Genomic DNA, 16665 nt, shown 5'->3' on the forward strand with positions numbered 1-16665 from the left:
TCTCCCTCTTGTCCCCAGGTGTGTGGACATAATGGAACTCTCAGAACAGGAGGATCTGAGGAAGTTCCACTACCACACGCTTAATCTCTACTGCGCCCTCTGTGCCCTGGGGAACACCCGGGTGGCACACGCCCTCTGCAGCCACCTTGACCAGTCCCAGCTGCTATACACCATCGATAACCAGTATCTGTCCGGCATGTTGCGGGAGGGCTTTTATGACGTTCTCGTCAGCATTCACCTGGAGACGGCGAAGGAGGCCCGCCTCATGATGAATAACGAGTTCATCATCCCCGTAACCGACGAGACACGCAGCATCCGCCTCTTCCGCGACGAATCCAAGATCCACTCACCTCCAGGCGTGAGCCTCAGTACCTCGCTCAAGCCCCGGCTCAACTTCGTGCCGCCCTGCTTCATCACCACCAAGCGGGAGCAGCACCTCTACAGCCCGCAGATCCCGCTGGACGCGCTCAAGGAGAAGGCCATCAGCATGCTGACGGAGGCCGTTCAGGGCGGCGGCCACCACATCCGTGACCCAGTGGGAGGCAGCGTGGAGTACCAGTTTGTGCCCATCCTCAAGCTGATCGGCACACTGCTCACCATGGGCGTGCTGGCCAGTGAGGACGTGCACAAGATTCTGCTGCTCATTGACCCCAATGTCTTTGGTGACTCCAAGGAGGAAGAACCAGAAGAGGCCACCAAGAAGGAGGAGGTGACTAGCAATGAGGAAAAGGCCGTGGAAGCAGGGGAGGAGGAGGCCAAGGATGCTAGGCAGCCAATTAAGGGCCTGCTGGAAAAGAGACTGCCTGAGTCTGTCAAACGACAGGTACGGAGCACCAGAACTTTATACATGTCAATGTAGATTTCATATATACATTATATATATACATATATACATACACGCATATACATCCATGTGTGTGTAGTTTATTAGTGAGTTAAATCATTTCCAGCCAATTCCTCTTATCACACAAATAAAAATGTCGTAATTCTGCATGGGTTTCCTTCTCCCGTTTGTGGCTTTTTCAGTCGGTTTAGCACCGATACTAATCCCATAAGCACATCTGTGCCCTAGATGTGCGAACTCCTCCACTACTTCTGCGACTGCGAGCTGAGGCACCGCATCGAAGCCATCGTGTCTTTCTCAGACAGCTTTGTCTCCAAGCTTCAGTACAACCAGAAGTTCCGATACAATGAGCTGATGCAGGCCCTCAACATGTCTGCTGCCGTCACCGCCAAGAAGACGAAAGAGTTTCGCTCGCCTCCCCAGGAGCAGGTGGGAACCTACAGAAATGCTGCAAAGGGAAATACATGCAGCTGCCGGCGTACTGTTCTCCGATTCTGACAGTTTTGCAGTCTTTACGTTTTTTGTTTTTTTTTGCCGTCTCATATTTGTAGCTGCTGTTTCATTTACGCTTCGATCTGTCGTTTATTATGGCCGCAACCGAGAATGGCTGTCACGATCTGTGCCACCTTAACATTGTCCCAGTGGTTCTGGAGCTCTAGGATTTGCAGCAGGTATTGCACTCATAAGGAGCATTGTTTATATGTAAATGTCGGTTGACATGGGTGAGGGACACATATATGAGCCTGTTTGATGTTACTTTGATGAGCCTGATTGATGTTACTTTAATGAGATTGCTTAGGTTTTCGTTGAGTTACTTGGTATGTTTATTGGTTGTACAAAAGGTAGTCCCTTAGGGACTGTGAAGTTCCAGCCCTACGGCTGGGGAAAGCTTGCTTATCCATGGCTTAGTCTACGCCTGCCCCAACAATTACACCAGCCCTGTTTTTGACATGTAATTTACACTGTGATGCTGTGCTTTGCTGCTTTTTTTGGCTTTTCAGTCCCAAAGAAGAAATGGTCTTGTGTGACACTTGGATGGCATAGGGTCCAGGGTCGTATACTTAGCAGAACCACTGATGAGATGAGCATTTTGCTGCTGTTGTCTTAGTAGCCAACAGATGCTAGCTCTGTGATTTTTCCTATTTCCAGATTAATATGTTGCTGAATTTCAGCATGGGCGAGGATTGCCCGTGTCCAGAGGATATCCAGGAGGAGCTGTATGACTTCCATAATGAGCTGCGCCTGCACTGTGGTATGGGCAGAGTCTCATATTGTCACTGTGTGTGGGATGGGTTTCATCACTATAAATTGGACACAGATAACCAGCTGTCCTACAGTTGTCATTCAGCTTTAAAATTTTCTAGAAGGACTTCAGTTTTCTGAATCATTGTCAACTCTAGCCAGTTACATGCTGCGCTAAGGACCTGTTCTGTGCAAGACTTGTGTGTGAATCAAATGCCCTCCATTAGAAAGAATGGCAATGGTTAGCTCTGCTGTTAAAGCAACACTATTAAAGCAAAAAAACGAGGATGCGTTTGATCATCAATCTCATTGCTCTCTATCATGTTATTCTTTGCTTTTAGATAGTATCAGTTTATCTTACAGGAACACTGTCCCAGACATTTGCATCTGCAAACAGTTTCTAAACATTTGTAGTCTTCAAAATCTGTTTTCTTTTACACAACAATGACAGAGTAAATAAGATCTTACCTGACCTCAAATTAAGATCTAAATCAAAGTCCTGAGGGACCCATTTTCATATTAAACTCCTTGTCTTTTGTATCCATACTAAGCAATATTTTCTCACTTAATGCCAGGATGATGCCTGAGAAATTACTTGAACTCTACAAATACCTGTGCCTGTTCATTCAGGAATCCCCACCGAGGAGGAGGAAGAGGAGCAGGACACTTCCATCAAGGGTCGCTTACTGGCTCTGATCTACAAGATCAAAGGCCCCCCACAGAAAACCAAGGAGGAGCCTACATTGGAGGAGAAGTCAGCTCCCAGTAAGGCCATACTCACACTTGGCCCGCTTGCCATGTACCACGCCCAAACGTCCCCCGTCCTCACCCCCCTGCTGGTCTGCACTCACATTGCACTTAATGTTCCAGGCCCAAGCATGCTTTCATCATCACCATGCGACTTTTTGTGCCAAAGAATACCAGAAGAAAAGTGGTATCACACAGCACAATGGAATTCATGATTAGTCTCCTTATTTTGTAACTTATTTGGAGTCATATTGGCCCCAGGACCTCTTACAGTTATATCGTGTATGCAGCACAGTGGTTTTCATGTAATTACTGCTGTATTTTACCAAATACTCTGAGCTGCATCCTGTTGTTCCTGGATATTCTCATCAGCCGAAATTTCCAGTAAACACTGCACCTCTGCCGTAGGCCAAAGTGATCCCTTTGCTGCTACAGTATGTTTGTTAAATGATTGTTGTTACCCTTTTCTGTACAGTCTACCCCATCTGTTCCTTCCAGGTCCAGTTCATGTATAGTCTAAATGTGCTTATGCATGTTCCAGTCGCTTCCTTGACATCATATCTGTGTTCCGTGCTCAAGCGCAATTAGCGATCACACTAGATGGGTACAGTCCAACTCAACCTTTCCTGGACCTGCTTGAAGAGGTGGGTCTCAGCACAGTTCAGTGTACCATGCCCAGACACGGTACAAAATGATCACACTAGTCAAACGAACCAGACTTTGGGGGTCAAATGTGCTTCAGGCACCGAACGGATCACTAGTGTGAGTACACCCTAAGACTCACGCTCTCAGTACAATGTAGCCAACACTGAACACGTCTAGTTACGTTTCCATTTTTACTACTTGCAGGAGAGCTTCTGATTTTAGCAGCCAGTTGATGTCTGAAAACATCAGCTGAGCTCACCAAGTCATTTTATTCAGGCCAGTAATACTAATGCACTCATGGACTCTGAGATGATCGTGTGATGGGGTACATAGCGATTGCTATTTAATATTTGATTAGACTATAAGTAACTCACTGTTGCCACAACCCTTCCATTCAGTCTATTTTGCAGGTATTCTGATTTATATTTCAGCTACCAGTGATATGAACGTTGATATCTACATTTCATTTTGGTTTAAAATGTGTTTTTAATGGAAATGTGACCCATGCATTAAGCCTTGGCCAGTGAACTGCCTCCTAGCTGTAAGGAGAGGCTAAGCAGTTCACAGTGAGACTCTGGATTCCAGTGCTGGCACCAGTATTGTGCTGGTGTTTGAAGATGCATATGCTCTTTAGAAGCAAGAAACTGCTGTTGTCGGCTTGAAACTGCCATCCGTTGGGGGTTTGGAAATCACCGTTTAAATGAAAAATTTGATTGCAGTACGTACAATCTGGGGTGTTAAACTTGCACTAAGGTCAGTACACTGTATGATGCAGCAGTTTTTTATTGGGCTTGAGACTCTATACTGCATGTCTCAGCTTGATACCATCCAGCTATTGGTTCCACCGATCTTGTGGTTTCCAGCCTATGATCTACAGCCTGAGCATCTTTCACAGACTCAAATGAAACCTACACCTGTTATTTTAATTTTTTCACTTAGCTTAAGTGGCACATGCATATAACCGAAATAGTATATCAAGTCAGTGTGTGAATATCTACATCTTCAAACAAAGCCATGTCACTCTGGGGCCCCCAAAAGACTCATATAATATATATGTTTGTTAAAGGACATTTTCCTAAAAAAAAATTAAACATGCACTGTTTTAAAACTAAAGGTAATCATCAGTGTGCTTACTTCTGAATTTTCTTTGTTTTATGTCACCTACCAAAAAGCACTTTGTCCTAATTGTTAACCACATGAAAAGCTTTGAGTGAAATGTCAGCTTACTAAGGGCATTCTGAATAAATGCAAATAATGCAGACTGTATTAGCAGGAGCAATTGTCCCAAATGCGATTGGTATTCTCTTGTCTAATTGCAGGCAGTACAGTTGAAATGACCGATGCCAGATTTCTTGGCACCTAGAGCGTCATCTCATGGCATTAAAAGCACTGTGTCAGCAGGGACGTGATCTGTCTATGAGTCCTTTAAAAGGAACATGGGGTTTGTATGCATTCCAGTGATCACAGTAATGGAAATCAGCTTTTGCAGAGTTGTGAGGAGCCTGGGCCATTACATTAGTTTCTGTGGTAGCACATTTGTTGTGTTGCGTTTGGCCTGTGCCAAGAAGAGGAATTCTCTGTATCGATTTTCTCCAGGACGAGGAAGTTGAAGATGTAAACGTAGCATTTTTTACTCTGGCTTTGTGGTTTATTCCTCAGCCATGGCCAGGAAATTCTGGCATGGATAGGAAAGTTTACAGAGCAGTTAGAGGTTTGAGGAGGTAGGGGGGCAGGGCTCCTTTGGTCTAAAGGATGCACCTGACCAAAGAAGGTTTGGGGCACAAGCTCAGTAAGGGGCTTGGGAGAGAGGTCGGACTCTGATTACAGTCAGCCCCACATTGCGTTAGCAGGGCTCCCCCTGAGCCAGACAGCCACCTGTTAATCTCCCCCGGTTATGCCAAGTTTGCAGTTACCCCCCCCCCATAATTGGCCCAGTCTATGGGGGAAGGTGGGGCCTATAAATGGTGTTATTTATGACCACTGCAAGACAGGCTGTCTAGAATGGGCCCAGCAGCTGTGATAGATGTGCCTTGGTACCGTAAATGTTAACTTTCTTGGTAGCGTCTTCTCTTGAACCCAGTAACAATGGAGGTTTGTAGACACTGTGTGATTCCACTTGGGGAAGATGGTGTAGTGGTGGCATGGATGATGGAATGAAGGACCTGACAGGTGCGAAATGTGGCGGCCTTAGAATATCCTGCCATGACTGGCGAGTAGAATTTACCCTTTAGGGTTTCCGACACGCTTTGCGCAAGAGAGCAGTGCGTTTTTATTTGGAAGAATCTATCGTTTGCACCTCAAGTGCCTCGTCCAGGCAAAACTTAGGAATGTGGTGGATCTCTGTCCGGAGATGCCTTTGCATAACCCCCACTTTATGAGTGTTAACCATCGTATTGGTTGTCGCTGAGCAGAGCATTCCACAGGCCATCCAACGCTCAGCTGACGAGTGACACGCATGGCATTAGGAGGTGCAGCATCAGAATATAAACCACACCAATTAGTCACGTCAGAAGGGCCCAATGGAATGCAAATGTTATGCTCAGCTATTGTATAGGTTTAATCGGTTGTTTGGAAATGATCTCTGCCCTAAATTGGATCTTTATCCTGTGTTGCTAAGCTGCCTTGATATTGATTTAGTTTTAATGAAGCTTTAAGGTTTATCCACACAATAGCTATCCAGACAAACTGTTGACCACAAGCAACATAACATTATTAGTACTTCTAATTAATGCACCATTAATATAAATTATAATGTCTCAAATTATTTTATGTCATATTGTTTCTGTCTATAAAAACATGACCTATAAAAAGATATACTTTATTTATGCCAATGCAAATTTTGTTAGTAGACAGCCCAAAAAAATTGTGCACTTTAGCTTCATCGATGCTGTTTATATCCTATGAATATAAATGAAATTTTATTCTCCTGAAAAACCGCGAAAGAGCATAAAGGCTGTAAATGCACCATAATGGCTGAATTCATCACTGACAGGTGCTCCTTTATGGCCTGCACTTGTTGTAGCAGTTACAAGTGGGATCACGGGCACAAACTGCGCCTTTTCTCCGCAGCCCTGTGTCCCTGCTGCGTTCCAGCAGGCATGTCTGAGCTGCACGCCATAGCTGCTGGCTAGACACAACAGACCACTTGCTCCACCGCGCACATCATTCTCGGGCCTTGCCGACAATGCCAACCCTGGTCACTGTGGCCAAGAGACTGTGACTGTGTTGGGTTCGAATTTGGCTGCTTTTTTGTTTTCTATGCATGAAGAAATACTTGATTTAACTATCACAGATTTTTTGTTAGTTAATCAACTGAGGAGGAGATGGTGCAGTTTCCCATTAGTGTCACCAATTCACATAGGATTCTCAGACTCTAAGGGTCATATCATTGTAAGTGTTTATAATGACATAGTTAATATGCAGTTAATCAAGCTGAACACTAATTGCCATTCCCTGCCGTAACCTCCCCAGCCAATCTGAAGGAGCTGATCTCCCAGACCATGGTGAGCTGGGCCCAGGAGTGCCACATCCAAGACCCGGAGCTGGTGCGGGTCATGTTCAGCCTGCTGCGACGGCAGTACGACAGCATCGGTGAGCTCCTGCGGGCCATGCGCAAGAGCTACAGCATCAGCGCCGCCTCCGTGCAGGATACCATCCACCTGCTAGCCTCGCTGGGCCAGATCCGCTCACTGCTCAGCGTACGCATGGGTCAGGAGGAGGAGCGGCTTATGATCGACGGCTTGAGGTGTGCATCTCTCTGCACGTGTACTCAGCCTAGCTCCGCTAACCCTGCGGCTCTCATTAACCGCGCGTTTTGAAGTGGGATAGGCATTATTACCATAAGTATCCCACGTAGCTGGAAAGTGTCATGGATTGTCATTCGTACTGGTGGATATGTGAGATGAGCCAGGATTGGAGCACTCAGTCAAACCCTTCAATGTTTCTCTCCTCTCTCTAGCGACATCATGAACAATAAAGTTTTTTACCAACACCCCAACCTGATGCGGGTCCTGGGCATGCATGAGACTGTGATGGAGGTGATGGTGAATGTACTTGGGGGTGGCAAGTCTCAGGTAAGGAGGGGCACATGCACTGGGGGTGGGGGGCAAAGTGAGTTGTATTTTAGTGATTATTTAACTGCCATGCTGTTAGCCTGCCCTCCTTTCCTTTTGTTTAGTTAATGTCTTGTCTACCATCTGTGTTCCCATTTAGAAACCAGCCATTTAAAATAGATACATGTAAATATGGTTTAGTACCAGTTGATGTACTAGTCTCATAAATATGTTAATGTAAATGTCATGTGTCTACACTATTTCAGTCGGAGGATGATGTAGCATATTGAAAATGCACCCCGGTGGGAGTATTAGTTAGCATTAGCATTTTAGTGTCTGTAGTCATGTACATATTATTCGAGATGTGAGCTGATGTGAAGTTCATGCCACTCTGCAGGAGATCGCCTTCCCGAAGATGGTGGCCAGCTGCTGCCGCTTCCTGTGCTACTTCTGTCGGATCAGCCGTCAGAACCAGAAGGCCATGTTCGACCACCTGAGCTACCTGCTGGAGAACAGCAGTGTGGGACTGGGTATGTAAAACTACACCTGGGCTGGCAGCAGTCTGCTCTGGTTAATAAATGACATCCCATCAGTGCCTCTGACAGATATACAGTAATAACATCGACCTTAACTTTATGGCCGCTCTGTAGTTGTATTGCTGTGGTATTCTGGGGTACTTGCAAATGCATTCACTTCAGGAAGGATTTTTAGGTAACCATTGTAAGGAGCTCCTTGATAGTTTAAATCTGAATGTGTAACTTAAGGCTGTTAACGGATTATCAGTTTGGTAACAGGAATAGAATTGCATTCTATACTGAGAGTCAAAATGCTGCCACCTGCTGTTTTGTGACAGCATATGCTTTTGGGGTAGTGGGGAGAATTAACTTATTTAAATAAAGTGGGTATATTACAGTTTTATTATTAATGTTGTAGTACGGCAATATAGATCTGCTGAATCACTGAATGAAACACGAGGTCAGTAGTTTCCAGGGGCCCATATTCTTAAGGTAAGATAGGCTGAGTATAAGGCAGGATTTTCTCCAGTTTGGTTTTGCAGAAGCAAATCCTAGCTAACTTTAGGAATCCTATCTTATCTAGGAAATCCAGAGCACTCAATCTGACAACGTTTATCAGTTTTTATGTCTGTTACCTGGCAAAAAACGTTAATTTTCACATCTCACAGAGCTATTTTGTGACCCATTAGCATTATATTTTATCAAAAAAGAGCATCAAATATTTAAAACTAAAAATAATAAGAATAATAATACACCACTTTCTCGTAAAGAAGAGAGCATCATGAGTTGAACAAGGTGACCTTGCTGTTAAATGCGTAATCATCATGTTATAATCTGCCGCGGCTTGGATGTTCATGGCATAGTATCCTTTGCAGTACACATGCGTTGCCTCATCCTCCCCACTCTGAACTCTCAAATTCATTCCCCTATTTTAATTAAATTGTGGCCACGTTTTCTTAATTCATTCCCGGAGCAAAACGTGATGTATATAAAATGAGGGAACAAATGAGTAAAACGTGGTCTCAATATATATCATTTTTATGACGATGTCATGAATGGGAGTCCGCAGGAACCTGCATGTAATGATCAGCCAAATTACTAATTGCTGTTGCCACCTCGGTTAAATTGCATGGCATAGCGGACTGAGAAATTTTTGCTTCACTTGCCACTTCACTTCACATGCCAAGTTTGCCGTCCTGTTTAGTAAAAAAAAAAAAAAAAAAGAAAAGAAAAAAGAATTGCATTTCGCAGTTGCACCACAACCGGGAGAGCCCTGTACCCTGGTCAGCCTCTCCAAAGCTGGTCATAGTTGCTTGGCTATCTGCAGGATCATAGCTTGGGGTAGCCTAAATCTACTAATGAGCGTTTGGTCATCAAACCATAACACATCGTTAGTGTCTGCTGCAAGCTTCTCCATGAAGAAATTATGCCTGGTGACATTTTTTTTGGTTGACAAAAAATGATAAAAGAGCAGAAATATGGATTAAATACGTTTAGCTATAGCTAACGGTGTGGTGGCCAGTGAAGGTTAGGACAGCTTAACGATCATCCTGATGTTAGGAGAGCTTCTTGTAGATTTTTTCGCGAGCTTGTGTAGTACACTTTTCCTTTCTTATGATCGTAATAGAGACTAAGGAACTGTTCGTGTTTAATGTTTTCTTTTTCCTAAATGAGGTCTTAACCCTAGTTACCATGGTTACCAAACAGTTATGATACGGTCTGCAAGTTATGAAGTTTCTATAATTCGGCCCCAGAACTGGAGGCACTATGAGACTCACTGTGTAATTTCCCCAGTAATTCTCATGTTTGTCTATCTGTAGCATCTCCTTCTATGCGGGGCTCTACGCCTCTGGATGTAGCCGCCTCATCAGTGATGGACAACAATGGTCTAGCGTTGGCACTAGAGGAGCCAGACCTGGACAAGGTGTGTATGTTGTCTGTGCGTGCAAAGGGGAGGGGCAGTGAGCAGTGGTCGGCTGAGGATGTCTTCAGAAAAGAGGCCATCCTTAGCTGAGGTCTGCTTGTACGATATAGGTGGTGACATACCTGGCTGGCTGTGGGCTCCAGAGCTGCCCAATGCTCTTGGCGAAAGGATATCCTGACGTTGGCTGGAACCCTATTGAAGGCGAACGCTACCTGTCCTTCCTTCGTTTTGCTGTTTTTGTCAATGGTATGTCATACCTATTGATCACAGGATCTCACTGACTATAAAACCCAGATAGGTACATATAATTGCAATAATAGGACCCTATATTTGTGTGTGTGTGTATGTATGTATGTGTGTGTGTGTGTGTATTTAAAAGCATATGTGTGCACTGTCCCAGGTGAAAGCGTGGAGGAGAACTCTACTGTTGTGGTGAAGTTGCTGATCCGGCGGCCAGAATGTTTTGGTCCAGCCCTTCGGGGCGAGGGGGGCAATGGCCTCCTGGCTGCCATGAAGGAAGCCATCAAGATCTCCGAGACCCCAGCCCTGGACCTGCCCAGTGCTGGCCAGGGGGTCAGCTCACACGTGTAAGTAGCCATTCCCAGTGATCCCACTGACCACCACACTGCATTACATCCTGACACAAATTCTCCATTCCTTTTCTGATCCATCCAGCTCTGCTGAAGATGAAGAGGAGGAAGAAGTGGTGCACATGGGCAACGCCATCATGTCCTTCTACTCCGCTCTTATTGACCTGCTGGGGCGCTGCGCCCCGGAGATGCATGTGAGTCATACGGAGGACATCTGGAGATGAAGCTGGGGACTGACGGCTGATTTTAGCTTCTGTGACAGGGACAAATCTGAAGCATTATTCGGATGTGATTATAGTTGATTTCCAGCATTGCTGTTAGTCCTGTATTCGGGGTCGGGGGGTGATTCTCCTCAGTTAATGATGCCTCAGAGGGAACCATGACTCGTCGCCCCTGACTGTGCTCTCTTTCCGAGCAGCTGATCAACAAGGGTAAAGGGGAGGCCCTGCGGATCCGTGCCATCCTGCGATCTCTGGTTCCCACAGAAGACTTGGTGGGAATCATCAGTATACCCCTGAAAATGCCTGTAGTGAACAAAGGTACAAGGCTAATCTTCTTTAGCCACTCTTCCCAGTCTCTCAGTCTGCTTCAGTCACAGCAGGCTACCTGCTATACCAAGCGTCACCTCAGTAATTCCTCTCTCTAACTGTAGTAATTGTGTCATAGTGCTGTTAATACCAAGTCTTTGGTATTCATCTGATGAAAGCTTTGAAGAAAGTTGGCAAAAAAAATCAGTGCAGTTGTCACCCACTGTTATGACTAAATGGGATCCTTGTCTCCATCACTCTAATCCCACTGAAGGTGTTCCTGCTCTCTTTTCTCAATGCAGCTGCAGTCATCCCCAGTGCCCCAGGCCTTTGCACTATCACTAAAAGCCCTCTGACAAAGGCAGTGAAAATAATCACAATAGAATTTCCCTTCCTTTATTATGCTGCAGCCTTAATATTATTTCCCATAAATCATTGCCTGGAATTAACGTCCAATGTCTTAATGTTCTAGACTAGTGGAACCCAGCCACCTCTCCTTTACTTTATATTTGTTCCCTGTGATACTCATTCGTTCTATGGTTTCAAGTAGGGCACTAAATTTTGCTTAATGATAATTGTTATGTGAATGCAGTCTGTTGCATTAGGGTCAGGCTCAGAGTTTATGTTTGCAGTCATAGATAATAAACGTTGTTTGTTTTGGTTCTTCTGAGGTAGCTACATTGCTTCAGTAACTGTCCAAATGCCAAAGTGTGAGACAGCACCATTGTCTTGCATCTTCTTTCAGATGGAACTGTAACGGAGCCTGACATGTCAGCCAGCTTTTGTCCGGACCACAAGGCACCCATGGTGCTGTTTTTGGACCGTGTATATGGTGTCGAGGACCAAAGCTTCCTTCTACAGCTGCTGGAGGTTGGCTTTCTGCCTGACCTGCGTGCCTCTGCCTCTTTGGACACGGTGAGCGAGGACCATAACCACTGGCTTGCATGTTTGACACATTTTCAGGGTGCTTGCAGTCTTGCCCCCAGTGCACCAGGGAAAGCTTGCTTTAGATTTCACACAGAAATAAAATAAGATCATGAATGGTACTCATAACTTCTAAGCTGAAGATTTCAATAAAGTTTACATAAAGTTTGATTAAAAGATTTAACAAATCTGCTTATTAGACTAGTATTTCCTGCTTTTAAATTATATTTTAAATGTTACATGGGATGTTATAGTAGGTACTATACTCCTTATAGGGCCTAATACTCTGGTATTACTCATAATGTCATGGACATCAGTAGTATGTTTTCCATAAAGTTGAATGCTGATAGATCGGTGTCATGGATGAAATATCAACAGAAGCCCCAACAACTGGTGCAGAGATTCACAGGCATGTGTCCTGGCCTGGCTCCATTATTATGTTCTGGGCTTCTACCTGCAGGAGACACTGAGCACCACAGAGACAGCGCTGGCCATGAACAGGTACATATGCTCTGCGATGCTGCCTCTGCTGACCCGCTGCGCCTCGCACTTCGCGGGCACGGAGCACTACGCGACGCTCATCGACTCTACCCTGCACACCATCTACCGACTCTCCAAGGGCCGCTCTCTCACCAAGGCCCAGCGCGACGCGATCGAGGAGTGCCTGCTCGCCATCTGCAAGTATGGCCACTCGACGTTCCAAAATCACGGAGATCTTAGCTTGCGCGGTCTTTCGCCCTCCAGATGGTAACATGATGGCACCTTTCCATAGGCATCTCCGGCCCTCGATGCTTCAGCAGCTACTGCGGCGCCTCGTCTTCGACGTGCCCTTGCTTTCGGAGTACTGCAAAATGCCCCTAAAAGTGAGTTTCCCCCATCCTTGCTGCCTCCAGCATCTCCTGTTTTAGCTGCCTAACCTTGACAGTACACACGATTTCTGTTTGTCATGCCGGGCCAGTTTGTTTCCTACGAAGGCTCCCCGTTAAGGGTAGGTGTATCGGAGATGGTGTTGCCAAGTTAAACAGATGTCAGCAGCCCTGACTTTAAAACAGGCAGCCCCAGGGAGCTGCGGACAAGAATGAAATCATTAATGCTGAATGTTGAACATAATGCTGTGCTTAGTATTTTTGTGAAGGGAAACATGTCAGTGTGTTCATCCTGCCGCCAGAATGCAAGCTCAGGTTGCAGGGTCATACTGTCACCCCTATGGATGTGATTGTGTAGGATTTAATAAAAAAAAACGGTATTGCTAGTATTTTGCTGAGAAGTTAGATTTATTTGCATATGAAAAACAGCACCGAACACCTCAAGTTGAGTGCTGTACTCAAGAACCACTTCTTTAACAGCCAGATCACCTTCTGCCTGGGAACTGAACTGAGAATCATTAGATGATAGGAGACCTACTCGCTGTGAGGTTCTGCTTTTGGCTCTCGTTCCTGACGTCAGCTGTTTAGTATTCGTGGCTGCTTGGTGACTCAGTGGCAGATAAAGTGCCTGAACCTGCAGTGTCTACTGTATGACAGCTCCCCTGTCCCAATCGTCTCAACCAAGACGTCTATAACAGGCCACCCCTGATGCTGTTATGCCCCCTAAGTACCGCCAAGTGTCATTGTCAGTAGAACTGATGTTTGGGTATCTCTGTGCTGGCCCGAAATGAAGTACACAAAGACACACATCCAGAACCCTGTCACCATCTGATGAAGAAAACAGAGTTACATCTCACTTAAGGCACACAGCATGCACTCTGCTAGCTGTATGACAGCCATCAGGCCTGGTTCAGGCCTATCTGCATTCATTAAAAATGATAGGGTGTTGGGCTCTGATCCAGTCTCACTATGTTGACTACTGTGTAGTCTCACTACTCATTATGTTGACTACTAGTTGTTCTGGGCAACTAACTGTCCAATCCTGTCTTGTGTCCTTTAGCTCCTGACCAATCACTACGAGCAGAGCTGGAAGTACTACTGCTTGCCTGCGGGAGGCGGTGGGTATGGTATGGCATCTGAGGAGGAGCTGCTTCTTACCAAGAAGCTGTTCTGGGGAATCTTCGACTCTCTCTCACAGAAGGTATAGCGTTGCTTTACCATTTGGGAAATGTGGCCTGTTCTTAATTTTTGAAATATAATCAACAATTTGGCTCTTGTTGGAAAAATATTGGTTACTTATTCCCATGAATGCTATTAACCATGGTACAAATTTCCTTTAATAGGGTAGAGAATGGATTTTCAAAGCTTGTTTTCTTTACTCTTCTCTTTCTCCTTTAATATGTATTAAGAAATCAAGCATTTTGCAAACAATGCAGTGGTCAGATATACATATTTGTAATTCATAATGTCTAACACCATAAAAGTTCCAGTTTAAATATCATGGTTCCAGCTTAACACTTGCTATGGCGCTCTGAATCTTTTTAAGGACATTACAAGCACACATAAAAGTAAAGCTGCTGAAAATCTAGGCTGAAAACGTAAATATTTCAGCTGGCATATGGGATTTCAGCCTCTTTCCCTCATTGCTTTTTGCTTTTTAAAACGGCAGTCCATTAAGCAGCTGGCCTCTGCTCAATCCGTTTCACAGCAGGCTGGCTGCATGGATCAAGCAATTCTCCTTTCGACTCAGCTGATTGGTCGTTTCTGCTAATTTAACTCTCCCATAAACTCCTGTGACAGAAATACGACCCGGAGCTCTTCAAAATGGCCATGCCCTGCCTGAGCGCCATCTCCGGAGCACTGCCGCCTGACTATGTGGACTCCTCTATTAGCACCACCCTGGAGAAGCAGGCTTCGGTGGATGCCCAGGGCAACTTCGACCCCAAACCTATCAACACTGCTAAGTGAGTCCCGTGGGACTGCGGGTGGGTAGGCTTGTTTTCAGCATTGGTATGGACCAAATCGGCCCTCCCCTAAACACACACAGCACTCCCACAATACTGTCTCTACCATCCATACCCAAGTATACGTATTTGACTGCACCCTGAAAACACAGAGGTTCCAGCCATCGCAGCCACTAGTGTGCCCTCCCTTCTGTCATATTCAGTACTACGCAGAAGTCTTAGCCAGTCAAAATGTTTAAAGCCATTTATCTGGGTAGTAACTGTATATTTACTACAAAAAACACAGTTTAACATAAGAGCATACAATTGACATAACACAATAAAAAGTAATAAGAACTTTAAGTTACTGGTATCTTGTTGGATGCCAGAACAACACTTCAGTCCTCAAACCTCTCCTCAGGAGCACCTCAGCCATTCCATGTATTTGTTAACTTTCACCACAAGCTCAACTCACATACTTCAATAGTTAAGTGGGGTATTGATTAGCCAAACATGCTATGCTAGTGGTAGAGTCAAAAAATACATAGATATATAGGGTGTTTGATGCAAATACTGGTGTGATTTTAGGAGATTTGAAGTGGTTAAGCTAACACGATAGACATAATATCATAGTTTCACACCAACATCATTTAAACATCATTTTCTTTGACTGCCTGAGACTTTTTGATAATAAATTAAACACAGTAATTGATACTAATATTCTTTACCTTAGTCTGTAAAGTACCAGTATAAGTTTTAATGGTTTATATGTCTGTATTACAAATTAGTATTTGGCTGCAAAAAAGAATTGTATTTATTTTTAAATGTATTTTCAGCATTTCGCTTCCAGAGAAGCTGGAATATGTTGCCAACAAATATGCAGAGCATTGTCATGACAAATGGGCTGCAGAAAAGGTAGGTGGGCAGTGGAGGTTAGTCCCACTCCAGGTGTGCCTGCATCAGTTTGATCATATGTAATCTGACTTTATATTGAATATATAGCACCCTTCCATTTGGCATTTAAAGGAAAATGTTGTTTGATGGACTAGTTAAAATTTCATAACTATTGTCACTTGGATGCTTGTGCTACACCTTTGAATGAAAACAGAGTTGAGAGCAAGGCTAAAGAAATAAATGGTTTTCTTTAAGTGTTGTGGGTGGCTTTAATTTGTTATCTGTAAATATTCAGTTGACCTTGGGTTGGAAGTTTGGGGAGACGGTAGACGAGAAGGCCAAGACCCACCCTCTGCTGAAGACTTACAAGTCCCTGGCAGAGAAGGTATGACCTAGCAGAGTTGCACTGGTATGGAGATCCGTTTACGTAACATGCCAGCTGTGGTCAGCCAGGACAGGTGTGTCAAGGGGCTGAAAGAATCTGAGTGTGTGCATTTCTATGCCAAGGAGAGGGAGGTTTATCGCTGGCCTGTGAAGGAGTCTCTGAAGAGCATGCTAGCTATGGGCTGGAACATGGAGAGGACCAAGGAGGGCGAAGCTATGGTCCAGCAGCGGGAGAGTGAGAAGCTACGTAGGATTTCCCAGTCCTCTCAGGTAAACACTGTTTTCTGTTTTACATTGTATGCTGTACATGTATTTCTCTCGCCGAATATCTCTTCTGCATTTATCCATCAGACCGCATGACCATCTCAATGAATTACATAGAAAACACTGAAGTAGAGCATCTCTAAAAGCTTGAGAAGACTGTGTGCATGCTCGCCCATGCTGTCATACTTTGAAATGCTATCTTTGGATTCATTATCTCTCTTTCATCACTCCTGCCATTTATTGCAATAATGCTGTTGAGCTCTAACAATCTGCTTTCTTTTACCTATAAAATGTGTTCTTGGTT

At 44.7% G+C, this 16665-nt stretch overlaps 1 protein-coding gene across 6 annotated transcripts in view; it reads left to right on the forward strand.

The window, feature by feature from the left end:
- Window positions 1-16665, forward strand: part of ryr3 (ryanodine receptor 3) — a 97097-nt gene that overhangs the window by 52335 nt on the left and 28097 nt on the right. For all 6 annotated transcript variants that reach the window (XM_048974238.1, XM_048974239.1, XM_048974242.1 and 3 more), the window contains 20 exons: window positions 19-823; window positions 1073-1273; window positions 1994-2096; window positions 2717-2851; window positions 6950-7223; window positions 7437-7551; window positions 7928-8060; window positions 9866-9969; window positions 10080-10215; window positions 10370-10556; window positions 10645-10753; window positions 10978-11098; window positions 11832-12001; window positions 12471-12691; window positions 12783-12873; window positions 13937-14077; window positions 14677-14840; window positions 15656-15734; window positions 16009-16098; window positions 16221-16367. In XM_048974238.1, coding sequence (XP_048830195.1) covers window positions 19-823; window positions 1073-1273; window positions 1994-2096; window positions 2717-2851; window positions 6950-7223; window positions 7437-7551; window positions 7928-8060; window positions 9866-9969; window positions 10080-10215; window positions 10370-10556; window positions 10645-10753; window positions 10978-11098; window positions 11832-12001; window positions 12471-12691; window positions 12783-12873; window positions 13937-14077; window positions 14677-14840; window positions 15656-15734; window positions 16009-16098; window positions 16221-16367 — 3526 coding nt within the window. The remainder of the gene's footprint in view (window positions 1-18; window positions 824-1072; window positions 1274-1993; window positions 2097-2716; window positions 2852-6949; window positions 7224-7436; window positions 7552-7927; window positions 8061-9865; window positions 9970-10079; window positions 10216-10369; window positions 10557-10644; window positions 10754-10977; window positions 11099-11831; window positions 12002-12470; window positions 12692-12782; window positions 12874-13936; window positions 14078-14676; window positions 14841-15655; window positions 15735-16008; window positions 16099-16220; window positions 16368-16665) is intronic.

The sequence above is a fragment of the Brienomyrus brachyistius genome, chromosome 14 (genome assembly GCF_023856365.1).
Source record: "Brienomyrus brachyistius isolate T26 chromosome 14, BBRACH_0.4, whole genome shotgun sequence".
In the NCBI taxonomy this organism is placed as follows: domain Eukaryota; kingdom Metazoa; phylum Chordata; class Actinopteri; order Osteoglossiformes; family Mormyridae; genus Brienomyrus; species Brienomyrus brachyistius.